This window comes from Myotis lucifugus, unplaced genomic scaffold (genome assembly GCF_000147115.1).
Source record: "Myotis lucifugus unplaced genomic scaffold, Myoluc2.0 scaffold_269, whole genome shotgun sequence".
In the NCBI taxonomy this organism is placed as follows: domain Eukaryota; kingdom Metazoa; phylum Chordata; class Mammalia; order Chiroptera; family Vespertilionidae; genus Myotis; species Myotis lucifugus.
The window spans coordinates 225,514-245,514 of NW_005871317.1; the positions used below are offsets into that span (position 1 = coordinate 225,514).

A 20,001-nucleotide genomic window follows, 5' to 3' on the forward strand; every position below is an offset into this window, starting at 1 on the left:
TTAAAAGCATCAATATCAACCTTTCCCATCACCAGCATAGCTGAAGTTGCCTTTTGACAGCTCTTCCACGCTGATCCTGCATGAAAAGTCCACGATGCTACTCAATAAAGAGTGTTTATCATGGAAGTGAAGCAATCTTCCTGCCTAGCCCCCGCCCCCCCAACCCCCTGCAATTTAAACTCTGTCCCAGGCCTGGAGGAATTATTCCACCTCCTGGTTCCGGGGCTCCATCGTCCCACACTGGTGATTATCGGAAGCTCGGATGTGCCAATTGCCACTTGGATGGGTGGTCTGAGCGCAGTCTCTTAGCTGCATGGGGCAGACAGAGCTACCCTTTCATCTCCCCGGGCGGGGTTGAGGCTGGAGCCAGTGAGGAGACTTCCGTCACCAGCTACTGGGCGACTCTGGGCCAGTTCCACCCCCTCTCTGGGCTTCAGTTTCCTCAACTGTAACACGAGAGGTTTGGACCACATGTTCGAGAAGAGTCTTACTTTGACTTTGGGATTCTCTGCCCTCCGCTTTCTAAAATGTGTTCACGTGGACATCTCCCCCCTACCCCCGCCCCAACATTTTTCCGAGTTTTGTTCACAGACCAGCAACAGCAGGCAAGACAACCACTCATTGTAAATCATAATGAGCGGATAATTAGCTGCCTTCAAATTAAGCCTCCCTTCTTGGAAGCCAGGAAACTTCGTTTTTAAGTTCTCATTATCATCATTTAACGCTGCTTTCTCACTAAGACCCAGAGGGGTGAGGGAGAATGACAAGCAGATGTTTTGTTATTAGGGGCCCTGTGGGGTGATTTGAGATTTTCACTGCAGTGATGGTTCTCTGGATTCCTTTGGAGTCAGCAGAAGCTTCAATGAACTTGACAGAGGGCAGGGGGATTGGACAGACATGGAGCGGAGGCCTCGTGAGAGAAAGCTGGGCTTAACAGAAAGCTGCTGGAGACAGCATTTCCTGGCTGGGGACAGCGTGGATTATGAAATTAGTATATTTATGGAACACTTTGCAAAGAGATTTCAGGCTGTTATTTCATTTTCTCATGAAGATACTTTGCTACTGCCTGAGCTCTTCCCACCTGTTGGTTCCCAAATTTCCAGAAAACTCAGACTAAATAGCATCCTCTTCGGTGCCAACTTGCCAGCCACATTAACGAGCCACCTCAGATTCTTCGGCTCTGATCAAGGCTTCAGATGAATGCAGTCACCTCTGACATGTGATGGCATCTTCACGAGATACCCTGAGCCAGAACCACCGGGCCAAGACACTTTGATCTTTTGGATGGCTCTCTCTGAAGGAAGCCAGGGGCTATGATGTGCGGATATTCAAGCAGCCATACCCCCCCCCCTTTTTTTCACTTTAAAGTATGCAATTTTTCTCCAATGATAAAAATAATACATTATCAAAAAGATCAGAGTGCTGCTGGTCTCTGTGGCTCTAAGGAGCCAGAGGCGGTGAAGCCGCTGTGGGAGCCAGTGCACCCAGCACATGAGAACTGAGGGAAGCCTGCTGAGAACACACACGCTTTGCACAGCGCAATAGGACAGAGCTGAAGTCTCATCCTTCAACTGTTTTTCTTTTCATTCCTAACCCACAGAAACCACGTGCAATAATAAATGATTAATACCCAGAATTGCTTTTTAATTTAGTTCCAGTTGGACATATGTTAGCTCAGACAAGGATGCCTCCTTTAGAAGGTCACACTCCTCATTAATCTCTCCATGCAAAGGAGAGAAAACAAAGATGAAAGAAACGCAAGAGTTAACACTGATAGAATATCCTTCCTTATTCTCTCCCTCCCTCCCTTCCTTCCTCCTCTCTAAAATTTCTTGAGCACCTACTATGTGTGTGGCGTTGTTTTAAGCCACTGAGTTTGGGGGTAATTTTGTTGCACAGAAGTAGAGAACTAACAATATCGCATACCCCTCCACTCTGGTTAAGGAGTCTGTCCTACTCCAAGTGCACTGAAGTAGGAGGGATGGTTCTCTGAGCATGCTACTTGTAGAGGTTCTCAACCTGTGGGTCGCGACCCCTTTGGCAGTCGAACGACCCTTTCACAGGAGTCGCCTAAGACCATCCTGCATATCAGATATTTACATGACGATTCATAACAGTAAGCAACATTACAGTGATGAAGTAGCAACAAAAATAACTTTATGGTTGGGTCACAACATGAGGAACTTTATTTAAAGGGCCAGAAGGTTGAGAACCACTGCTACTTGGATTTTCCAAAAGGTGGAATCACAACCGAATATTACCTTCCATCCTCGGGGAGAAAGGCGCGATGAGGGCGTGGCTACAGTCAGACCGGTCCCTGTGGGGGCGGAGTCTTCAGGCTGGGGGCGTGGCCTCGGGCCCGGCTTCCTGGTGGCAGTTGGCGCCGGGGGCGGGGCCGGGTCGAGGCTTCCTATCACCGTCTGCGGAATCGCCGTTTGACCCCGGAAGTGCCGGCGGACGGGGAGCTGTCACCGTGGACCGCGGCGGCGGCAGCGGCGGCGGCACGGAGCCGGTAGTGGAGCCGCCGAGGTGAGTGCGTGGCTGGATGCGGGGCACCGGGCCGGGGAGGAGCCGTGGGGACTCTCTGTCTCCACGACCGCGCCCGGGCTGTGCTGCCCCAGGGGCCTGGAGTCGCCCCCCGCCTCCCACGAGGCCAGAAAGTATCGGGGTTCGAGGCTCGGCCCCAGAGTGACTTGAAACGAGTCGAGGTCCCCGCAAGCCCATCCGGGGGCGGGGGGACCGCGCTGTTCAGTTTCCTCGGGGTTCATTCATTAGTTCCACACATAGACGGCACGTTTCGCCTACGTGCCGGGCACAGATCTGGGCACTTGGGGATGCAAACAGAACCAGACAGACAAGACTCCTGCCCGCATGGAGTGCACAGTCCAGCGGGAGGAGACGGCCGGTGACAGGTAAAGGCTCAAGATAATTGAATATACGACCGGAACGGGGGGAGTGGAGACTTGAGATAGGACCGTCTGGCACCTCAAGGAGGGTCACGTTGAGTGGAGACCAGAAGGGCGATGACAGGGAAACGGAGGCAGCCGCAGCCCGGGGAATGCGCCCCGGCCTTACAGTAATGGGTGCTGGCCCCGAGCTCCCCTCCTAAAGAAGGTGCTTTCCTAACTCTCGGCCTTGCTGTCCCGCTTGGCACTGGGGTTGCAACGGTGGTGGCACAGACGTTGTCACGATCATTGTCCTTATTCTTTCGGAACTTCAGGTTCCTTCTGTGCCGCGTTAGTTCCTGCCCACATGTTAGCTCAGTGGTTCTCAACCTTGGCTGCACATGAGAATCACCTGGGAATCTTTTTAAAATCCTGATTTCCGGGCCTCATCCTCCGGAAATTCTGTTTCTTTGTTACTCATGTTGTGGCCTCACCCCATAACAAAGAAACGGAATTTCCGGAGGAGGAGGCCCAGAAATCAGGATTTTTAAAAGATTCCCAGGTGATGCTAACGTGCAGCCAAGGTTGAGAACCACTGCGTTAGAGGCTAACGCACGTCTTCCTTGGCAGCCTTCCTCTGCCCAGCCAGTTCTCTGTCCTAGCTGCACGGGCCTCACCTACGTAGCGTACATCACGGTGTTGAGACTTACTTGTTTGTATGGCTGTTTGACTCATTGTTGTCTTTCCCTTCAAGACTAAGTTCCACGCAGGGCAGGGCAGGCCTGTTATGTGTGCACCTGAGCCTCCTGCGAGCTTCAGTGCCTGGATCAGAGGTGCTCGGAAATCGGTGGGTGGAGGAGTGAGAGGATTAAGATACACTTTGCTCTCCAGTGGTTTCTAGGAGGTCTCTCCTGCCACCAGGTTATTGCCTTCTCTTTCTGATCATGCCTCTCCTCTACTTAAGTGGCTCCTCACTGCCTGCAGATGAAAAGCCAAAATCTTTAGCATGGCATTCAAGGCTTAAACAAACAAACAAACTGGCCCCATCTTTCCTCTCCAGCATCTTCTCTCCACTTCTGTCATCCCCTCCCTGACCTGGCGTTTCCAACCATGTCTTGCCCTTCCTTCAGACCACAGGCTCTGAGGCTTGGCTCACGCTCGCTCCTTGCTTGGAATCCCCTTCCTTCCTATCTTGTCATGCTACCCTCCAACCACCCGGTGACAGGTCACTTTCCCTGTAGCATTCTCCCTTTCTCTGCTGTGCTTGTTTTGGGGATTTCCTGTTACAGCTCTGGCCACACCAAATCATAAAATATTTTTTAAATATTTTATTGATTTTTTACAGAGAGGAAGGGAGAGGAATAGAGAGTTAGAAACATTGACGAGAAAGAAACATCAATCAGCTGCCTCCTGCACATGTCCCACTGGGGATGTGCCCGCAACCAAGGTACATGCCCTTGACCGGAATCGAACCTGGGACCCCTCAGTCCGCAGGCCGACGCTCTATCCCACTGAGCCAAACCGGTGCTGGCAGACCCTGCACGTTTGAAGTCAGTGCTGAGTGAGTGAAGAAGCCCACGGCGCTCTGCCTATGGCAGGACTTGAATGGTAACAACCAGTGAACTCTATCGAGTGCTTATTACACACCAAGTCCTGTGTTGAACACTTAGCGCCATTACCCTCGATTTCCGCATTGGTAAAGTGAAGATGCTAACAGAACCAGCCTTAGAGCTGGTGTGAGCATGAATACATGCAGTGAGTTTAACACGTGTGGACTGAGGTTCACGCCGAGCAAGAGTTTCCAGCACGTGACAAACACGCTGCTCCTGCGGCTGTTGTCATTATTTTGGGGCGTGAGCTTCCTCAGGGAAGAGACCCTGCCTTATCGGGGTGTCTTCCGAACACCAGGCCCTGGCCTGATGTCAGATATGGACACCCATGTATACGTATATAGTCCATGTAACGCATGGATGATCGTGCCCCTCAGCTTCTCTGCGAGGGCTCGGAGGTGATGGTCTCCTCATCCCGGCCTTAGTATGTCTTCATGTTGTCACTGAGACGGTGCTGACGCTGACGGTTATGGCGTGTCTGTTAAAGGGCCTGATTCACTTCATTCCATGATACAGCCAATGTGCACAGCCCCGCAGTGGGTCAGGCCACTGGTATTGTGAAAAGAGCATTGGACGGGAAGACAGAAGACGTGCGATCTGCCGTTCGCTGACTCTGAGGCCGATCTGGGCCTCTAGAAAGGAGCTCGTACTAGCACATTTCTGTGAATTCTGTCATCCTCCTTGATCCTTCTGTCTATCCATGTCCCTCCCCCCCGAAGCCTAGAAAGGTTATAGAATCTAAACACACTCCACAGGTGAGGAAAGGCCCATGGCTTCGCCCTCAAAGACTTAAAATCTGGTTGGAGTTATAACAAAAGTATCCTGTTCAGTTCGTTGTTCATCAAACATTTGGATGAGGCCACCTCTCCACCAGCCTGTGCTGGTCCTGGGAAAGTTAGGAGGAGGAGGAGGAGGAGAGCTGGGCACTGGCTTCACAGAGCTCACAGGCCAAGGAGGGCCCAGAGCTGGAGCCATAATAGATCATCTAGGCACGTGGGACCGGTCCTCAAAGGGTGGGAGTGTGTAGTCACTGTAGCCTGGATTAGTACAGGAGCCAGGCCTTTGAGGCTCCTGTCAGGAGTCCCTTGAGGCCAGCGGTTGCAGCTCCCGGGACCAGCCCAGAGCAGGCCCTTGCACCAGGAGCCTATGTGTCTGCTCTCTCTTCCCATCCATCTTCCTTTCAGGAGGGTCACGCAGCACAATGCCAGCTCTGCCCCTGGACCAACTCCAGATCACCCACAAGGACCTGAAGACAGGAAAGCTGAGGACATCACCAGCGCTGGTGAGCCGGTGCCTTGGGGCCTTTCGGACTGATGTTATCATTCTTGCAATTTCAAAAGTGCGAAGTAAATTCCTTCTTTATCTGTTCCAAGAGTGACCTCAGGGCCACAGTCGGTAATCCAGTAGCTGGGACACTACCAGGTCCTTCCAGGCCCAGCGTAGAAGTTTCCGCTCCAAGCCGCAGCCTGAATTTGAGTCGTATTTTCCCTGTCCCCTCCCCACACCTTCCCCCAAAGCATTGCATTTTGAGTCAGAGTCGGAGGGCAGTTCTGGCTAGCCTGAGCTGGCCTGGAAATGGATCCATCCCAAAGCCGGGTTTGGGCATTTGGCCCTGTGGGAGGGGTTCAGGTTTCAGGTAGGCCTTTTTCAGAGCTATCTCAGCTGCTATCCACGCTTCGGGGGGAACACTGATTTCAGAGGTCCGGCCGTCTTTGATCTCAATGTCAGTGGGCTGAGAAGTGCCACATACAGACTCGGCAGGGCCCGTGAGACTGAAAACGAAGGAGGCTGTGAGGATGCCAGATACCAGCTGCAGAGGGAGATCAGAGCCACAGGGAGGTGCCAGGCTGCTGAAGGAGCCAGACCCGGGGCCTGGAGTCCCCCTGCCCACTCGCTGTTTTCCCAAGAAGATGAGCTTACTCGCACAAGGTGGGAGGAAGTACTTTCCCGGGGCTGGAGTCAAGTGGTGGGAAACCAGAGCTTGGTGTTCTATTTCCTGCTTTCTGAATGGCTTCCTGTTACTTCCTAACTACTGTCTAGGCCGCGCATGCCCTCCCATTGCTCCCAAGAGTATTATTAATAGTACTTAGCAGGCACGGAGCACTCGCGGTGGGCCAAACCCTCCTAAACACCCCACCTGGATTATCTCTTGTAAGCTGCACCGTAGCCCTGTGAGTAGGTATTTTGGCTGTCCGCATCTCACAGATGAGGAAACAGAGAGTTCAGGGTCACAGAAATAGGAAATTAGGGGAGCCAGGAGGGGAATCCAGCCAGGCTGACCCTAGAGGTCAGACCCATCATCTTTCTGCTATAAAACCTCTTATTTCTTTTTTGTGACCTTTTTATGTAAGGAGGACATTGATCAGAAAATCGAAAGCTCTTCTGTCCAATAGGGTAGCCATTTGCCAGACATAACAATTGAGCACTTGAAATGTGATTGTTCAACTGAAGAACTGGACATTTATTTTAACTTTAGTTAAAGTGAAGTAGCCCCATTGGGGTAAGTGGTGGCCTGCACGGGTGTAGGGCAGCTCCGTTACTGCAGAAAGTTCTGTGGACAGGACCGGAGGAGACGGGTTCCTTGAGTGGTTGGGTCTAGTTTTCCACCCCAGGCCTTCCCCGCACACGGAACACCAGGGTTGCTGGACTGTGGGCTCCGGGAGAGCAGGGACCTGGTGCCTTCTCTTCATTCTGGCTCCCCAGGGCCAGGAAGATTCAGTAAATGAGTCAAGGACCCCAGCAGCCATTGTGACAGGCACTGGAGCTGCAAAGAGAAAAGACATGGTTCCTGCCCTGGAGCTGCCCATGGTCTGAGAGAAAAGCAGACCAGTAGCTTCTCTGCTTTGTGATCAGGGTGGTGGTCAAGGAAGTCCAGGCTGCTGATCCAGACCAAAGCGGGGTGTGTAGGCGGGGGGGCCTCGGGAGTAGTGGGAGGACATGCACAGCCAGGGAAGGCTCCTTAAGGAGGGAGATCCTGACATGGGTATTGAAGGATGAATAAGCGTTAGCCGGGCAGAGCAGTCGGCAAAGGGTGGGTCTGGCAGGAGGACCGAGTGTGCTGTTTTGAGAGAGCCTGACTCCTACACCAACCACCCGTCACCTGCGGTGGAAACAGTATCCCAGGGGCTTTGAGTCAAATGTCACGCATACTTGGCTGTGTGACTTTGGGCAAGTTACGTAACCTCTCCATACCTCGGGACCTAAAAGGGGTAATAATAGAGCCAGCTTTGTGCGGTGGCTATGAGGATCACACGAGACGTCTGAATTAGCACCGTACTAGAACATAGTAAACACGCAGTAATGATGGTGATAACAGTGACCGTGACAGGAGCCTTGAATGGGAGTAGGGTGGGGAGAGGGATGAGCTGAGGAAGACAGTTGCCTGAACGAGGAGTAGTCTTGCTGGCCATGCTGAAGAGGGTTACCCTGCTGGCCGCTGGAAGCTCCTAAAATATTGTCCTGAGAAGCTCCTAAAAGACACCCTGTATTTGTATCTTTAGTCCTAACGTGGGACAAGGAGATCTCTAGCCAAGGGACAGCCACCATGCCGCCTTTGCAGGGTGATGGGTCAAGCTAATGTTTATTGAGTACCTACTGTGTGCACAGTGCACACTTGGTGCTGTTGAATACCCCAAAGCAAGTCTTGGGCCAGAATGGGTGAGTGCGCTTTGGAGGAAGACAAGACTCGTTTAAGGGGAGCAGTTGGAGAACGGTGCAGATGGTTACTTATCAGGAAGTGTGGTGGGCAGAGAATGTTCAGAAAGCTCCTTTGAGCAGGCGGGACCTAAGCCAGCTCTGGGGGCTGAAGATACAGCTGGGGCCTGCCACTCCCTGCCCTGAAATCTCCCACGGCCCCCATTACCTACGAAATAAAGCCCCTACTCTGAGCTTGACATTCAGGGTTCTGCAAAGGCCTTAGTATCTGGGCCTTCCTCACCTCAAAAGGACAAGCAGTGAGACCAGGATGGCACATGGGTACCACAGGTCACTTAGTAGGTCTGCAGTGTAAGCTTTGGTGCACACGCTGCCTCAGTTGCCTCCTTAGCCATGTGACTTTGGCAAAGTTCCTGAAGCTTATCGAGTCTTTGTTTCCTCCCCTGTAAAAACTATCTCCCTTTTCAATAGTTGTTGTAGGTAAGAAAGAAAGGCTGGGGAACATGCCTGCTCAGCAGCAGGCACAGGACAGGCCCTCGGTAACTGGTGGCTTTTATTGTCATCGTTCCAGTGTTCTCTCCCTCCACATCCATCTCCTACCTCCCAGGGCAATCTGTGCCCTCTTTTTTTTATGGTGCGTTTTTATGCCTCCATAAAAATACCGCTTCTTCATTCTAAAAATCTTTCCCATTCTCCAAGGCCCAACTCAGACGCTGCTGCTCTGGGAAGCGAGCTGGCCCTTGTCCTCCATTTGTCCATCCCCTTTGCGCTCCCACAGCCCCTCTGGCAGGTCTGAGCTGCCACTTGCTCTGTTTTGTGCTCTCTTGATGGCTTAGATGTGCATCTTCCCCGCTGCAGCATGGTCTCTGAGCACACAGATGCTTTTCTTCCTGTGCCACATACACCACAGCAGGGCTCCAGTCCATGCTTGTAGGATGGTAAGGAAAGTAGGATCTTGGGGTGGCGGGGAGGGGCGGCTCTGTTTCCGGAGTGGAGGAAGGGTGAGTAACCTGGCCTGAGCAATGAATGACCTAAGAGGTGAGGTGTCAAACAGATAAGAGTTTCGGGAAGCCAGGAAACCCAGGAAACCCAGGAAACCCAGGAGATGAATTTAGACCTTAGAGAGTAGTTTTGAACTGGGTTCAGTCAGCAGGATTCCTTTTTCAAAGATTTGCACCTGGAACCCCACTGTATAAATTTTAATTTAAATGGGAAGGGTCCTAAAGACCCACCCAGAGATTCCCCCCCCCCCGCCCCCCCACCACCACCACAGGATTCCTTGTGGAACCCAGACTCCACAGTCCTGTAAAACTTGCCTTAGGCAGTAGGGAGGCATAGGTGGTTGTCAAGGAGACTAGCAATCGGTGGAGATTTTCCTGTCCCCCCTGGACTGGCAGACATGGAAGTGGGTGGATTGTGTTTGATAACAGCTGAGATGTGGCCTGCTCTTCCTCCTGTTACCATTTCCCCTGGAGAAAGCAGCCCTTATGCAGTCAGAGGAGCAAACTGGGCTCTTCATGGTGAACAAAGTCAGGTCTGTTCATGGCAAGGTAGGGGTTGGGAGAGAGAACTTGTGAATCTAAGCCAAGACCTGCCACTACTCGACTAGCATCTTTTCTTTAAAAAAAAGAATGACTCAGGTGTTTTTTCCTGATTATAAAATGGATAGAGCATAACACATATAGAATAATACCATTTTTGTGAGGAAACATCTAAACAAATACCTTCTGTGGGTATATTTTAACGTAAATGCCTACAAAGGGTCTGCAAGGACACTCACTGGGTGGACGGACACGGGGCTGGGAGTGCAGTCCCAGGCAGCTCACCTTCTCTGTCGTGTTGTAAACTTTTGAAAGAAAAGATGCTCAGGTCTCACTTATATAATTAAAAGATAATTTTAAAAAGTAATACATGTTCATTTTTTTTAATTGGAAAGCATTTTCAAGTCAAAATCCCCCCTCAGAGACAACCACTATCAGCTTTAGAGTGTTGTCCCCACACACACTTTTATTTTTTAGCCTGTATGTGAATGTGTTAAATCTGTCTCTCTATTTATCTATCATCTATCTATTTATCTCTCTCTCTATCTATCATCTATCTATTTATCTATCTATCTATCATCTATTTATCTATCTATCTATCTAATGTCTGCTTTTTTTTAATCCAAAAGCTGATTATATTAACTAGAGAGGTTTGTATCCTGCTTTTTCTTTTCTTAACCTTTCCCCATGTGATGAAAGTATTCTCCAAAAAAACATGGTTTTTAAAGCCCGCCTAGTGTTCTCATGACGCAACCAAGCCCCTTTGTCAGACACACTTGGTTCTTTATGCTTAAAAGCTCCTTGGAGGGTCACCGGTTGGAACAGCCCAGTGTTGTCATTGCTGTGGGTTGGCAGATGGGCCCTCGCTGACTAACCTCTGCCACGGTAACACGTGGTTTTTGGATCCGTAGCACCCCGAGCAGAAGGCAGACCGGTATTTTGTGTTATACAAACCGCCCCCTAAAGACAACATTCCCGCCCTAGTGGAGGAGTACCTGGAGCGCGCCACCTTCGTAGCCAATGACCTCGACTGGCTCCTGGCCTTGCCTCACGATAAATTCTGGTGCCAGGTAACATTCTATCAAAATTAACGCTAAGACAAAGCACATGCCATGCTGTTTGGTTGGTTTCTGTTGTTGTTTCTCTCCTCCTAGGAGAGGCTTTTTTCTCTCCTTTTTTCACTGGATCCTTAACAGGAAATTGTGGTTTGGATGGCTCTGTCTTGTATCACAATCTTAATGATGTTTATACAACACCTTCCCACGTGTCATTTTTAGAAACTGTGTGTAGCCCTCGCTCATTCATACCTTCTCAGTCCCTTGGGGTTGGAGTGTTGGCCACGGCCGCGAGCCCCTGCTCAGTCCACCCGCAAGCCCTTGGGTGTCGGTGACAACCCTTGCTCTCCTCTGTTGCCTGGCTCAGGTCATCTTCGACGAGACCCTGCAGAAGTGCCTGGACTCCTACCTGCACTATGTTCCCCGAAAGTTCGACGAGTGGGTGGCCCCGGCCCCCGAGGTGGCTGCCATGCAGAAGCGTCTCCATCGCAGTGTTTTTCTCACCTTCCTCCGCATGTCCACTCACAAGGAATCCAAAGTAAGCCCCTGGTCCCGTGACAGGTCGCCACCGACACCCAACACCCCAGTGCGTTCTCTCCGTCCTGGGAAGGAAGGCTCTGGAAGTATCGCGTTTCCTCTTTGTCTCCGCTCCGCCTTTATTCCCCCTGTTGGGGAAGAAATCTGTGCCACCTCCCTTATCCTCTAGCTCCCCGGGTCCGTCTGCATTACACCCAGTGTTTCCATCAATGGGAGCCCAGGGCCCTTTGCCAGTTGACGCGTGACTCTGCCTTTCCTTGTGCGTCAGAGGGTGAAAATACTGATTCTCATTTTTGAAAGGAACTTGTATGTGCTGTTTAAAAACCTTTACTCCTCCCACCCCCCAATTTTACAAATAATAACGCTGCTGCCCTGGCTGGTTGGTTGGAGCGTCATTCTGTACCCCAAAAGGTGGTGGATGCAATCCCTGGTCAGGGCACATACCCAGGTTGTGGGTTCAATCCCCAGTTGGGGCGCATGCGGGAGGCAGCCGATCGGTGTTTCTCTCACATCAATGTTTCTCTCTATCCCGTCCTCTAAAACCAATAAATAATAATAATAATAATAATACTGTCTCTAAACAACACAAACATTACAGAAATATTTTGTCAATAGTGAAGGTTACCTACAAAATCCCCTCCCCCTAATAACTACTGTTAAGGTGCCTGTTTCTTTAGGGGATTTTATTTTTCCTTTCAGTAGCGGGATGTGTGTGTGTGTGTGTGTGTGTGTGTGTATTTATTTTAAAAATAGGATCTTGTGGGGTCTTTAAAACTTTTTTAGTATGGAAATTTTCAAAAATCACAAAATGATGAACCCCATGTATCTATCACCCAACTTAAAACAATTATCCACATTTTGCCGATCTCATTTTCTCCCGCCTCCAGAGATTCTTTTTCTTTCTGGAGTATTTGAAAGTGATCCCAGACATCGTGGTAAATCACCCATAACTATTTTAGAATGAACCTCCAACCAACTGTTGCACCGTGTACTTCTGCTCCTTTTTGCATGAAATGGCTGTTGCCCCAGGTCAATATAGGAGTCTCAGACGTGTCCACAGTGTGGATGGAGCTTCATTTGCTATCCAGTCCCTGTGGTGGGCCTGAAGGCTGTTTCTCCTGCGTTTGCTCTTACTTTACGATGCATCTGCATTCAGACAGTCTCTCACCCTCTCTCTGCCCTGCTCCTAGGATCACTTCATTTCCCCCTCTGCGTTTGGAGAAATCCTCTACAATAACTTCCTGTTTGACATCCCAAAGATCCTGGACCTCTGCGTGCTCTTTGGAAAAGGCAACTCGCCGCTGCTCAAGAAGATGATAGGTGTGTGGGGTGTGGGGTGTGGGGCTGGGGGTGCACGGAGATGCCCCATAAATCAAACCAGAGGCTCCAGAGGTGGCGCCTAGAGGAGTGCGGGGGATTCGGAGCAGCAGTGGTGGGTGGTGCTTGGAAACAACTGAGATGTATGTGTGTCGACTCTGAAATAAGTGGCTGGTGGCGCTGGGGGAGTGGAGACAGAAAGCTGTCCCACACGGTTCCTCGGGGATCTTGGAGTCTTCGTGTGAGGCTGTGAGTTGAACAGTTGAAGGAGTGGGGAAGCTGGTAGCAGAAGAGCAGTGGTGACAGCTCGCCTGTATCTGGGTGTTCACTGCGGGGCTGAGCACTCCTCGTGTTCTGTCAGTTGATCCTCACAAGCCCTGTGATGTAGTGCTGTCGCCTCCCCATTTACAGACAAGGACACTGAGCTTCAAGTGTAAGAGGCCGTGACTAACAAGTGGCCGAGCTGGGATTGATGTCACGTCGGCCTGACTCCCTAGCTCTTGTTCTCCGCCACTCCCTGCCTCAGGGATGCTGGGGCTGCCTCAGAACTGACATGATTTGCGTTGTTGCTGAGAACAGACGGGGGCAGAGTTCAGCGAGGACTCTCTGAGTTGTGAAAGGAATGACGTCAGCACTTGGCTCCTGTCCGGAGGCAGTGGGCTGGAAGGCTCCGTCAGAGACAGGAGCTTTGTCGGGATGCGACAGAGGGAACAATGCCCTTTGAGTCGCAGCTCATGGCAGCGGGCCCTGCGTGGAGAGGTGCTCACCCGGGCACCCCTGTCCGTCTTGCTCACCTTGAAATTGTAGGACACAGTCTTCCAAACACCCAGTACTTTCTCCTCACCCTGGGCTTCTGAACTGTTTCGGCTGAGGAGCGACGTTTCTAAGGATGCCATTGCTGTCCCATTTTTTAAAAATTTATTATTTTTAAAATCCTCACCCGAGGATATGTCCTTCATTGATTCTAGAGAGAGAAGAAGGGAGAGGGAGAGAGAAACATTGATGCAAGAGAGAAACATCGATCTGTTGCCTCCCATGTCCTAACTGGGGGTCAAACCCAAGACCTGGGTATGCGCCCTGACCGGTAAGCAGTAAAAGATTTACATGATTTTACCACAACCCTTTGGTGCATGGGATGATGCTCCAACCAACTGAGCCACACGTGCCAGGGTGCTGTCCCAGGCCTGTTAAATTATTCCTTTAAGAGATCAAAGTTCTTCGCCATCATCAAAATCAGATAAAGGAGAGGAATGGGACTTCAAAGTCCCCAAGGGCAGATTGTGAAATAAGATCTCTTTTGACGCTTATAAAAACCCCTGTTCCCCGGGCTTAAGCGTTGGAAAGATCTGAGAGAGTGCCTTCCCCCAGGCCGGGTCGTTCGGGTTCGAGGGGACCATGGTGTGGCCCTGGGAATGATGGGAGGAGACCGGCTCCTGATGCCTGGGTCAGGAGATATTGCCTGGAGAAGGTGACACCTGCCTTATGGGAGGTCCCTCCCTCTGAGGTTGAGGATGGTGCAAAGGAGGAGGTGCGATGCCAGGAATGGGGAGGGCGTCAGGTCCCTTGCAGGCCTCTCTCCTTGGAGTGGGATCGCATGGCATGGCCAGCATATTCAAAAGCAGAGGGTGAGAGAATTTCCAAAGAAATGTCTCCTTAGACTCCTTCACATTATTGAAGACGTGGCCTGGCAAGAATCCTGGATTTGGCATCCAGATTTCTTGAGCAGAGAGATGGCTGACTCTCACTTCCAAAGCCGATGCTGTCACGGCAGGCACAGTGCCCAAGCGTGATCCCTCCCTGGGGTGTCAGCGAGCTGGTCTGACCAGGGCAGGCTTTTTGCGTAACTCGCTGGGCAGAGGTGCTTAAAAGGTTAAATTGTACCAAGCAAGTTCCTCCCCGCCCTGGGAAGTTTCTAGGCTGGGCCGAAGCTGGGTGCCAGCAGGGCCTGGGGCCAGGACTGCTCAGGCTTAGGAAAGGGAAGAGAGGTCACAGAACCTGCTGGTAACCTGCTGTACTATATCCTCTCCGCCCCCCTCTCTTTTCCCAATTTCTACCGTTCGCTTCTCTTTTCAGGAAACATCTTTAACCAGCAGCCAAGTTACTACAATGACCTGGATGAAAGCATGCCCACCATCCTTCAGGTACCAGCTCTCAGCCCTGCCCAGAGGAGGACGAGCTTGGGAAGCAGACCCCCTCCCCACCTGGTGGTGACCTTGACTTTGCTGAGCCTGGGAGAAAGGGTTACTCCCCACACCCCTCCCTCCCCAGAAGGTCTCCGTGTCCTGCTTCTCACACACACTTCACGTTCGCTCTTTCCCCTCTTGAACAGGATTGAGCTCTGAGGGCCGTCAAGTGCTGCACTTGTACAGAAAGGCTTGGATTGCATGTTGTGTTTGCTGACAGCCATAAGCCTCTAAGAACCCCGCCAGAGAGCTAGGTTTCTCAAATAAGGGCTATAAAGTTTTATAAAATCATTTAATGAAATAATAATGCTCATTATAAAACATGGGGAAATATAAAAAAAAATAGAAGATTAATATTCCTCTATGATTCCACCCCATCACCAAGAGAATTCACTGTTCATGGTAACTTTTTGAATACATTCGGCCTCTCTGTATCCATGGGTTCTGCATCTGGGGATTCAATCAACCATGGATCGAAAATGTGTTTTTCTAAATGTTACATTGCTGCTGATGTGTACTAAACAGTTAGGCCTCTGATGGTTGTGTCTGTGCTGAAAATGTACAGACTTCTTGTCATTTCTTAAACCATACAGTATAACCACTATTTATGTAGCGTTTACATTGGATTAGGCATTATAAGTAATCTAGAGATGATTTAAAGTATACAGGATGATGGGTGTAGGTTATATGCAAACACAACGCCACTTTATATAAGGGCCTTGAACATCTGTGAGTTTTGGTATCGGCGGGGGTCCTAGAGCCAGTTCCCGAAGGTCTCTGGGGGACTAGCATGCTTACAGATAGCATAGTCAGCCGAAGGTTTACATGATTTTACCATCGGCGCTGTGTCCCCTCACTGTTGATTTGTCTTTTATTTCAGTAGTTTCCATAAGTGCCATCTACAGGGGATTGAAAAACACATTGTATATTACTGAATAGATATCTTCAATATTATCGTGCACTTGCCCAGCCTCTCCAGTCGGATAACATCTGCGTGATTCTGGGGGCTCTACGTACATTTTATCTTTTTAATCCTCACCGTAATCCTGTGAAGAGAATACCCCCCTCATCTCTACTTCACCGTGTCCACTCTGACCCTGCTCTCTGGGCAGGTCATTGTCTCAGCTGGTGTCCTGGGAGCCCTGGCTTAGGTTCCAGAGGCCACGGCAGTTTTCAGATCACCCACCCCTGGGGAGGCAGGGGTCCGAGCTGCTGGTTGGAGCTGGTGGGAGAGTCACCTCTGTGTCTCACAGGTCTTCAGCAACATCCTCCAGCACAGCGGCTTGCAAGGGGACGGGGCCAGCTCCACACCCCAGAAGCTTGAAGAGCGGGGCCGGTTGACCCCCAGTGAAATGCCTCTCCCGGTGAGGTTGCCCTGCTCGCGGTCCCTTTTCCCAGTCCCATAGCAGCTGTCCTGTCGCGTTAAGAGCACTTCGGCAGGCTCCCATTCTCCTCTGGAAGCTTCATTTAGGGAGTAGTGGAGCGAACAGGGAACTAGAATTCAGGGGGCAGGAGTTTAGTGCAATTCAACGGGTTCATTCGTGTGCTATTGTTTGAGCTGTTCGTTCATTCGGTGACTTTGTACTGCGGCCCCCCTGGCATGTGCCAGGCCCTGTGCTGGGCCTTGGGAGTAAGGCAGTCGCAGAAGCAGACACGTCGCCTGCTCCCGTGGAACTTAGAGTCGCCTGGAGGTGACAGGCAGGAGGTAAATGAGCACCGGAGACAGAGCAGGAATGAGGCAGCCGGGAGCTGCCGGCCTGGAGCTCGAGGTCTCCTGGGAAACAGGCATTAAATGTTTCAGAAAGGGGCACCCGCACCAGGTGCTGTGGGAGCAGGTCCTTCTCACCCCTCTGACCCTCCGGTTCCTGCCTGCACAATAGAGAGTCTAGCAGCTGCCCAGCTCATAAGTGGTCATGACGACCAGGAAGTGTCTGAGAAAGCACTCCCGATCCTGAACACCCTCTTCAGAATGCAAGGAGAGCGTGGGCTTGCTGTTCTTGTTCTCACCGGGATGTACTTGGTGTGGGACCATAGGTGCTGTGTTCAGATTCAGGGGTGATTCTCCTTCAGTTTAGCAGAGAGAACCATCTGACCCTGGAGCTAGAAGTAACCCTAGAGACCCCATTGGAGCTGTGGTAGCAAGTCCCGGGGCTTAGGGAGAGTGAGTGACTTGCCCCGATTGTGCTCGTAGAGACGGGCAGCCAGGCTTGGCCCAGACCTCCCGTGCTCTCCCACCACAAGGCATCCATCTCTCTGCCTGTTGGGGACCCCTGGCTCTGTCAGCTTTGTCTCCTGCCCTCTGCAGAGCTGTCACGGGGCGAGGAGAATAACGCGGTGTTTCCTTTTGGCAACAGGAGTTAAAGGACATTGTTCTCTACCTTTGTGACACCTGCACGACGCTCTGGGCCTTTCTGGACATCTTCCCTTCGGCTTGCCAAACCTTCCAGAAACACGACTTCTGTTACAGGTACTGCGATCGTTCTGGCGGATGGAGTAGAGGTTCTAGTTCGCATCCTCATTCAGCAAGTGTTTACTGGGTGCTTAGAGCCCTCCTCCAGCCTGGGGACACAGCAGTAAAGAGGACAGATCAGACTCCTGTTGGTGTGGAGCCTGCATTGAGAAGCGCTCGAGGATAAGGGGGAAAAACAACCAAGAATAGGGCAATCCCATTCAGTTCTATTTGATTTCAAGGCCCCTGTCCTGAGCAGGCGCACGGGAGTAATAGACAAGAAATGGTCTGCGGACCTCAGCATCCCGTCCAGGGCAGAGGGACACACGCAGGGAGACAAGCAGAGACGTTTACACGTGGGCGGGCTGTGGTGGCCACATTAGGAAATGCTCTGGGAACGCCGAGGAGGGAAGCAGAATTCTGCCTGGTGAAATACGAGGTTTCATGGAGATCCTCAAACAAGGTTTGGAAGAATGAGCTAGAACCTTCCAGACAGAGAAAGGTTGCAGTGGCAGAAAGGGCAGGCCAGGCCGGTGGAGTGAAGGCCCAGAGTGTGTTCCTGGGAAAGCCAGGGAGTGGAGGGCGACACGTGGCGGGGGTTGGAGAGACCAAGGCAGCGGGAAACAGGGTGGGTAACAGAGAGATGCTGGGGCGGGGGGGTGGCTGGGATAAGTCAGACTGAGAAGCGCCTTGAACATGCTGTCAGGGAGCGGGGCCTTTATTCTGTAGGCAGAAGGGAGCCGCTGGAAGTGTTTATCCAAAGAAGTCATAGGAAGATCCTGTTGGGACGAAGAGAGAGGTGGAGAGGGCATGGAGCAGGGGGAGTCCTCTTTGCCCCCTTAGCACCATGAGCATCTGTTCCTGGTGCAGGAAGAAAGGGGTGCAGGGCACGGGCTGGTAACCTGCACGTTGCCTGGCAACCGCGGGGCTGGCCTCTGGCTGTTGCTCTTGCCAGGCATCTTTCTCCACTGTCTGAAGGAGCTTATGGGAGCTGTCCAGCTCTGCCTGCCCAGCCGCCAGTCCATTCAGTCGTTGACTCGCCCATGCAACAAAACGTTTATCTAGCGCTGACATGTGCCAGAGGCGGCAGCGGTGTCTGACTCGGATCACCTCAGCTGGTGAAGATCAGGTGTTAAGATTGATCAGCCTCCCCAAGAATGTTAGAATAAAGCATTGATCGACGCTTTTCCAAGAAGAAAGGGGTTAGGCTGGCACTGTAGCTGTCCATTTTGTTGAAAAAGCATCTTTTCTCCTGGTAAATCTGGCCAATGCTTGTAGGAATTTGGAAAATCCCAAAAGGCAGGAAATGAAAATCACTGACAGATCACATGATTCTTAGACTTTAGTGCCTGCTGATTTTCACTTCTCACAGGCTTTTCCCCATTTTGTTGCAGATCTTTCCAAATGTGGCACAGGTAGCTTTTGAAAGGGTCTTTGGAGTTGGGGGTAATTTTTGGGAGAGCGGACTTTCCTGCAAGGGACAGTGGAGGCAGGGGAGCAGCTGGGCCTCTCAGGGTGAGGGGGGAAGAGAGGGAAACATGTTTGCCAAGTGACACTGCCTTTGACCCACACACAGCCTGGGGCTGGCCCAGCCTGTTCAGCTGTGCTGGAGGCCAGGCACGCCCACTGAGCAAATGCATGACCTCATCCCGAGAACTTTCTGCGAGGGACGAGTCCCCAACAGCTTCGCTAATCCCTCTCATGGCAGCCTTCTCCTTTCTCTTGAGTATGTACTGAGTGCATCTGAATCTCTTTCTCTCTCTCTGTCCTTTGGTTTTATGAATGAATAATACATGCACACAGTTCAAAACTCAAAAAAGTATGAAATATATAGTGACGCCTCACTCTCCCCTACTCTAATCTGTTCCTCATACAGAACCATTGTCCTTAGTTTTTATGTGGAATTTTCCAGAGATATGCATATAAATAGGCATGTGTAAGCAAATATGTGTATTATATATCGCCCAGCCGCTTTTAAAAATGTATTGCTGGCATATGAGTGCTCTCTGTGCTGTTTGCATTGTACTTTTAAATTTGATGCATGTCAGTGCATAAAGCACCCTCAATCCCTGGTATGGCTGGGTAGAATTCCATTGAGTGGGATACCAGACCCCATAGATGAACCTATAGGATTTTTTTCAGACGTTCGCTATTATAAAAAAAAAATGCTATAAAGAATAACTCTTTGGTTGTCTAACACTATGTTGTGCACCTGAAACTAATACAAAATAATACTGAGTGTAAACTGTAATTGAAAAATCAAATTATAAATCATCAAAACAAAACAAAAGAGTAACTTTGCACACCCATCTTGCACTTCTGCAAGTATTTCTGAGGACCGAATTCCTAGAAGTAGCATTGCAGGGGCCGGTGATATATGCATTTTAAATTTTTATAGATCTCGCCCAGTCACCCTCCATAGGAGTTGTTCCACCTGACTCTCCCCCCAGCAATGTATCCTGGCAACACCTGCATGTGGGCCACACCACCCTCTCTGTCTTCTGCGTGCCATCCCAGGGGCCCACTAAGGCCTCTTTGGCCGGTCACCCTCTGCTACATGCGGCATTACACTAGGCTAGAAGTGGCCAGACATCAGCCAGTTGACAAACATTTGCCTGTAAACGTTCACAGAGTACGTGCTACGGATGCAGCAGTGTCCTAGGCACATAGGCTGCCTTTCTGGCTTTGGGGAGCTAGGATGCTCAGACAGAAGTAGTCTACAGGAGAGAGGTGGCTGCATTGAAATTCAAGGACAGCCTATTCTGGTGCC

General features: G+C 50.9%; 1 protein-coding gene across 8 annotated transcripts in view; it reads left to right on the forward strand.

Moving 5' to 3' along the window:
• The first annotated feature begins 2,419 nt into the window (after positions 1-2,419).
• ASCC2 (activating signal cointegrator 1 complex subunit 2) overlaps positions 2,420-20,001 on the forward strand; it is a 28,504-nt gene continuing 10,922 nt past the window's right edge. Inside the window, exons 1-9 of one of the 8 annotated variants that reach the window (XM_014464818.2) lie at positions 2,420-2,529; positions 5,680-5,777; positions 10,602-10,760; positions 11,113-11,283; positions 12,473-12,602; positions 14,673-14,740; positions 16,036-16,146; positions 17,137-17,249; positions 18,808-18,957. In XM_014464818.2, coding sequence (XP_014320304.1) covers positions 5,697-5,777; positions 10,602-10,760; positions 11,113-11,283; positions 12,473-12,602; positions 14,673-14,740; positions 16,036-16,146; positions 17,137-17,249; positions 18,808-18,957 — 983 coding nt within the window. In that variant the 5' untranslated portion in view covers positions 2,420-2,529; positions 5,680-5,696. Of the gene's footprint in view, positions 2,530-2,720; positions 2,913-5,679; positions 5,778-5,940; positions 6,425-10,601; positions 10,761-11,112; positions 11,284-12,472; positions 12,603-14,672; positions 14,741-16,035; positions 16,147-17,136; positions 17,250-18,807; positions 18,958-20,001 lie in introns of those variants that run through there. The other 7 variants (XM_023762929.1, XM_023762928.1, XM_014464820.2 and 4 more) reach the window with 7 other exon arrangements.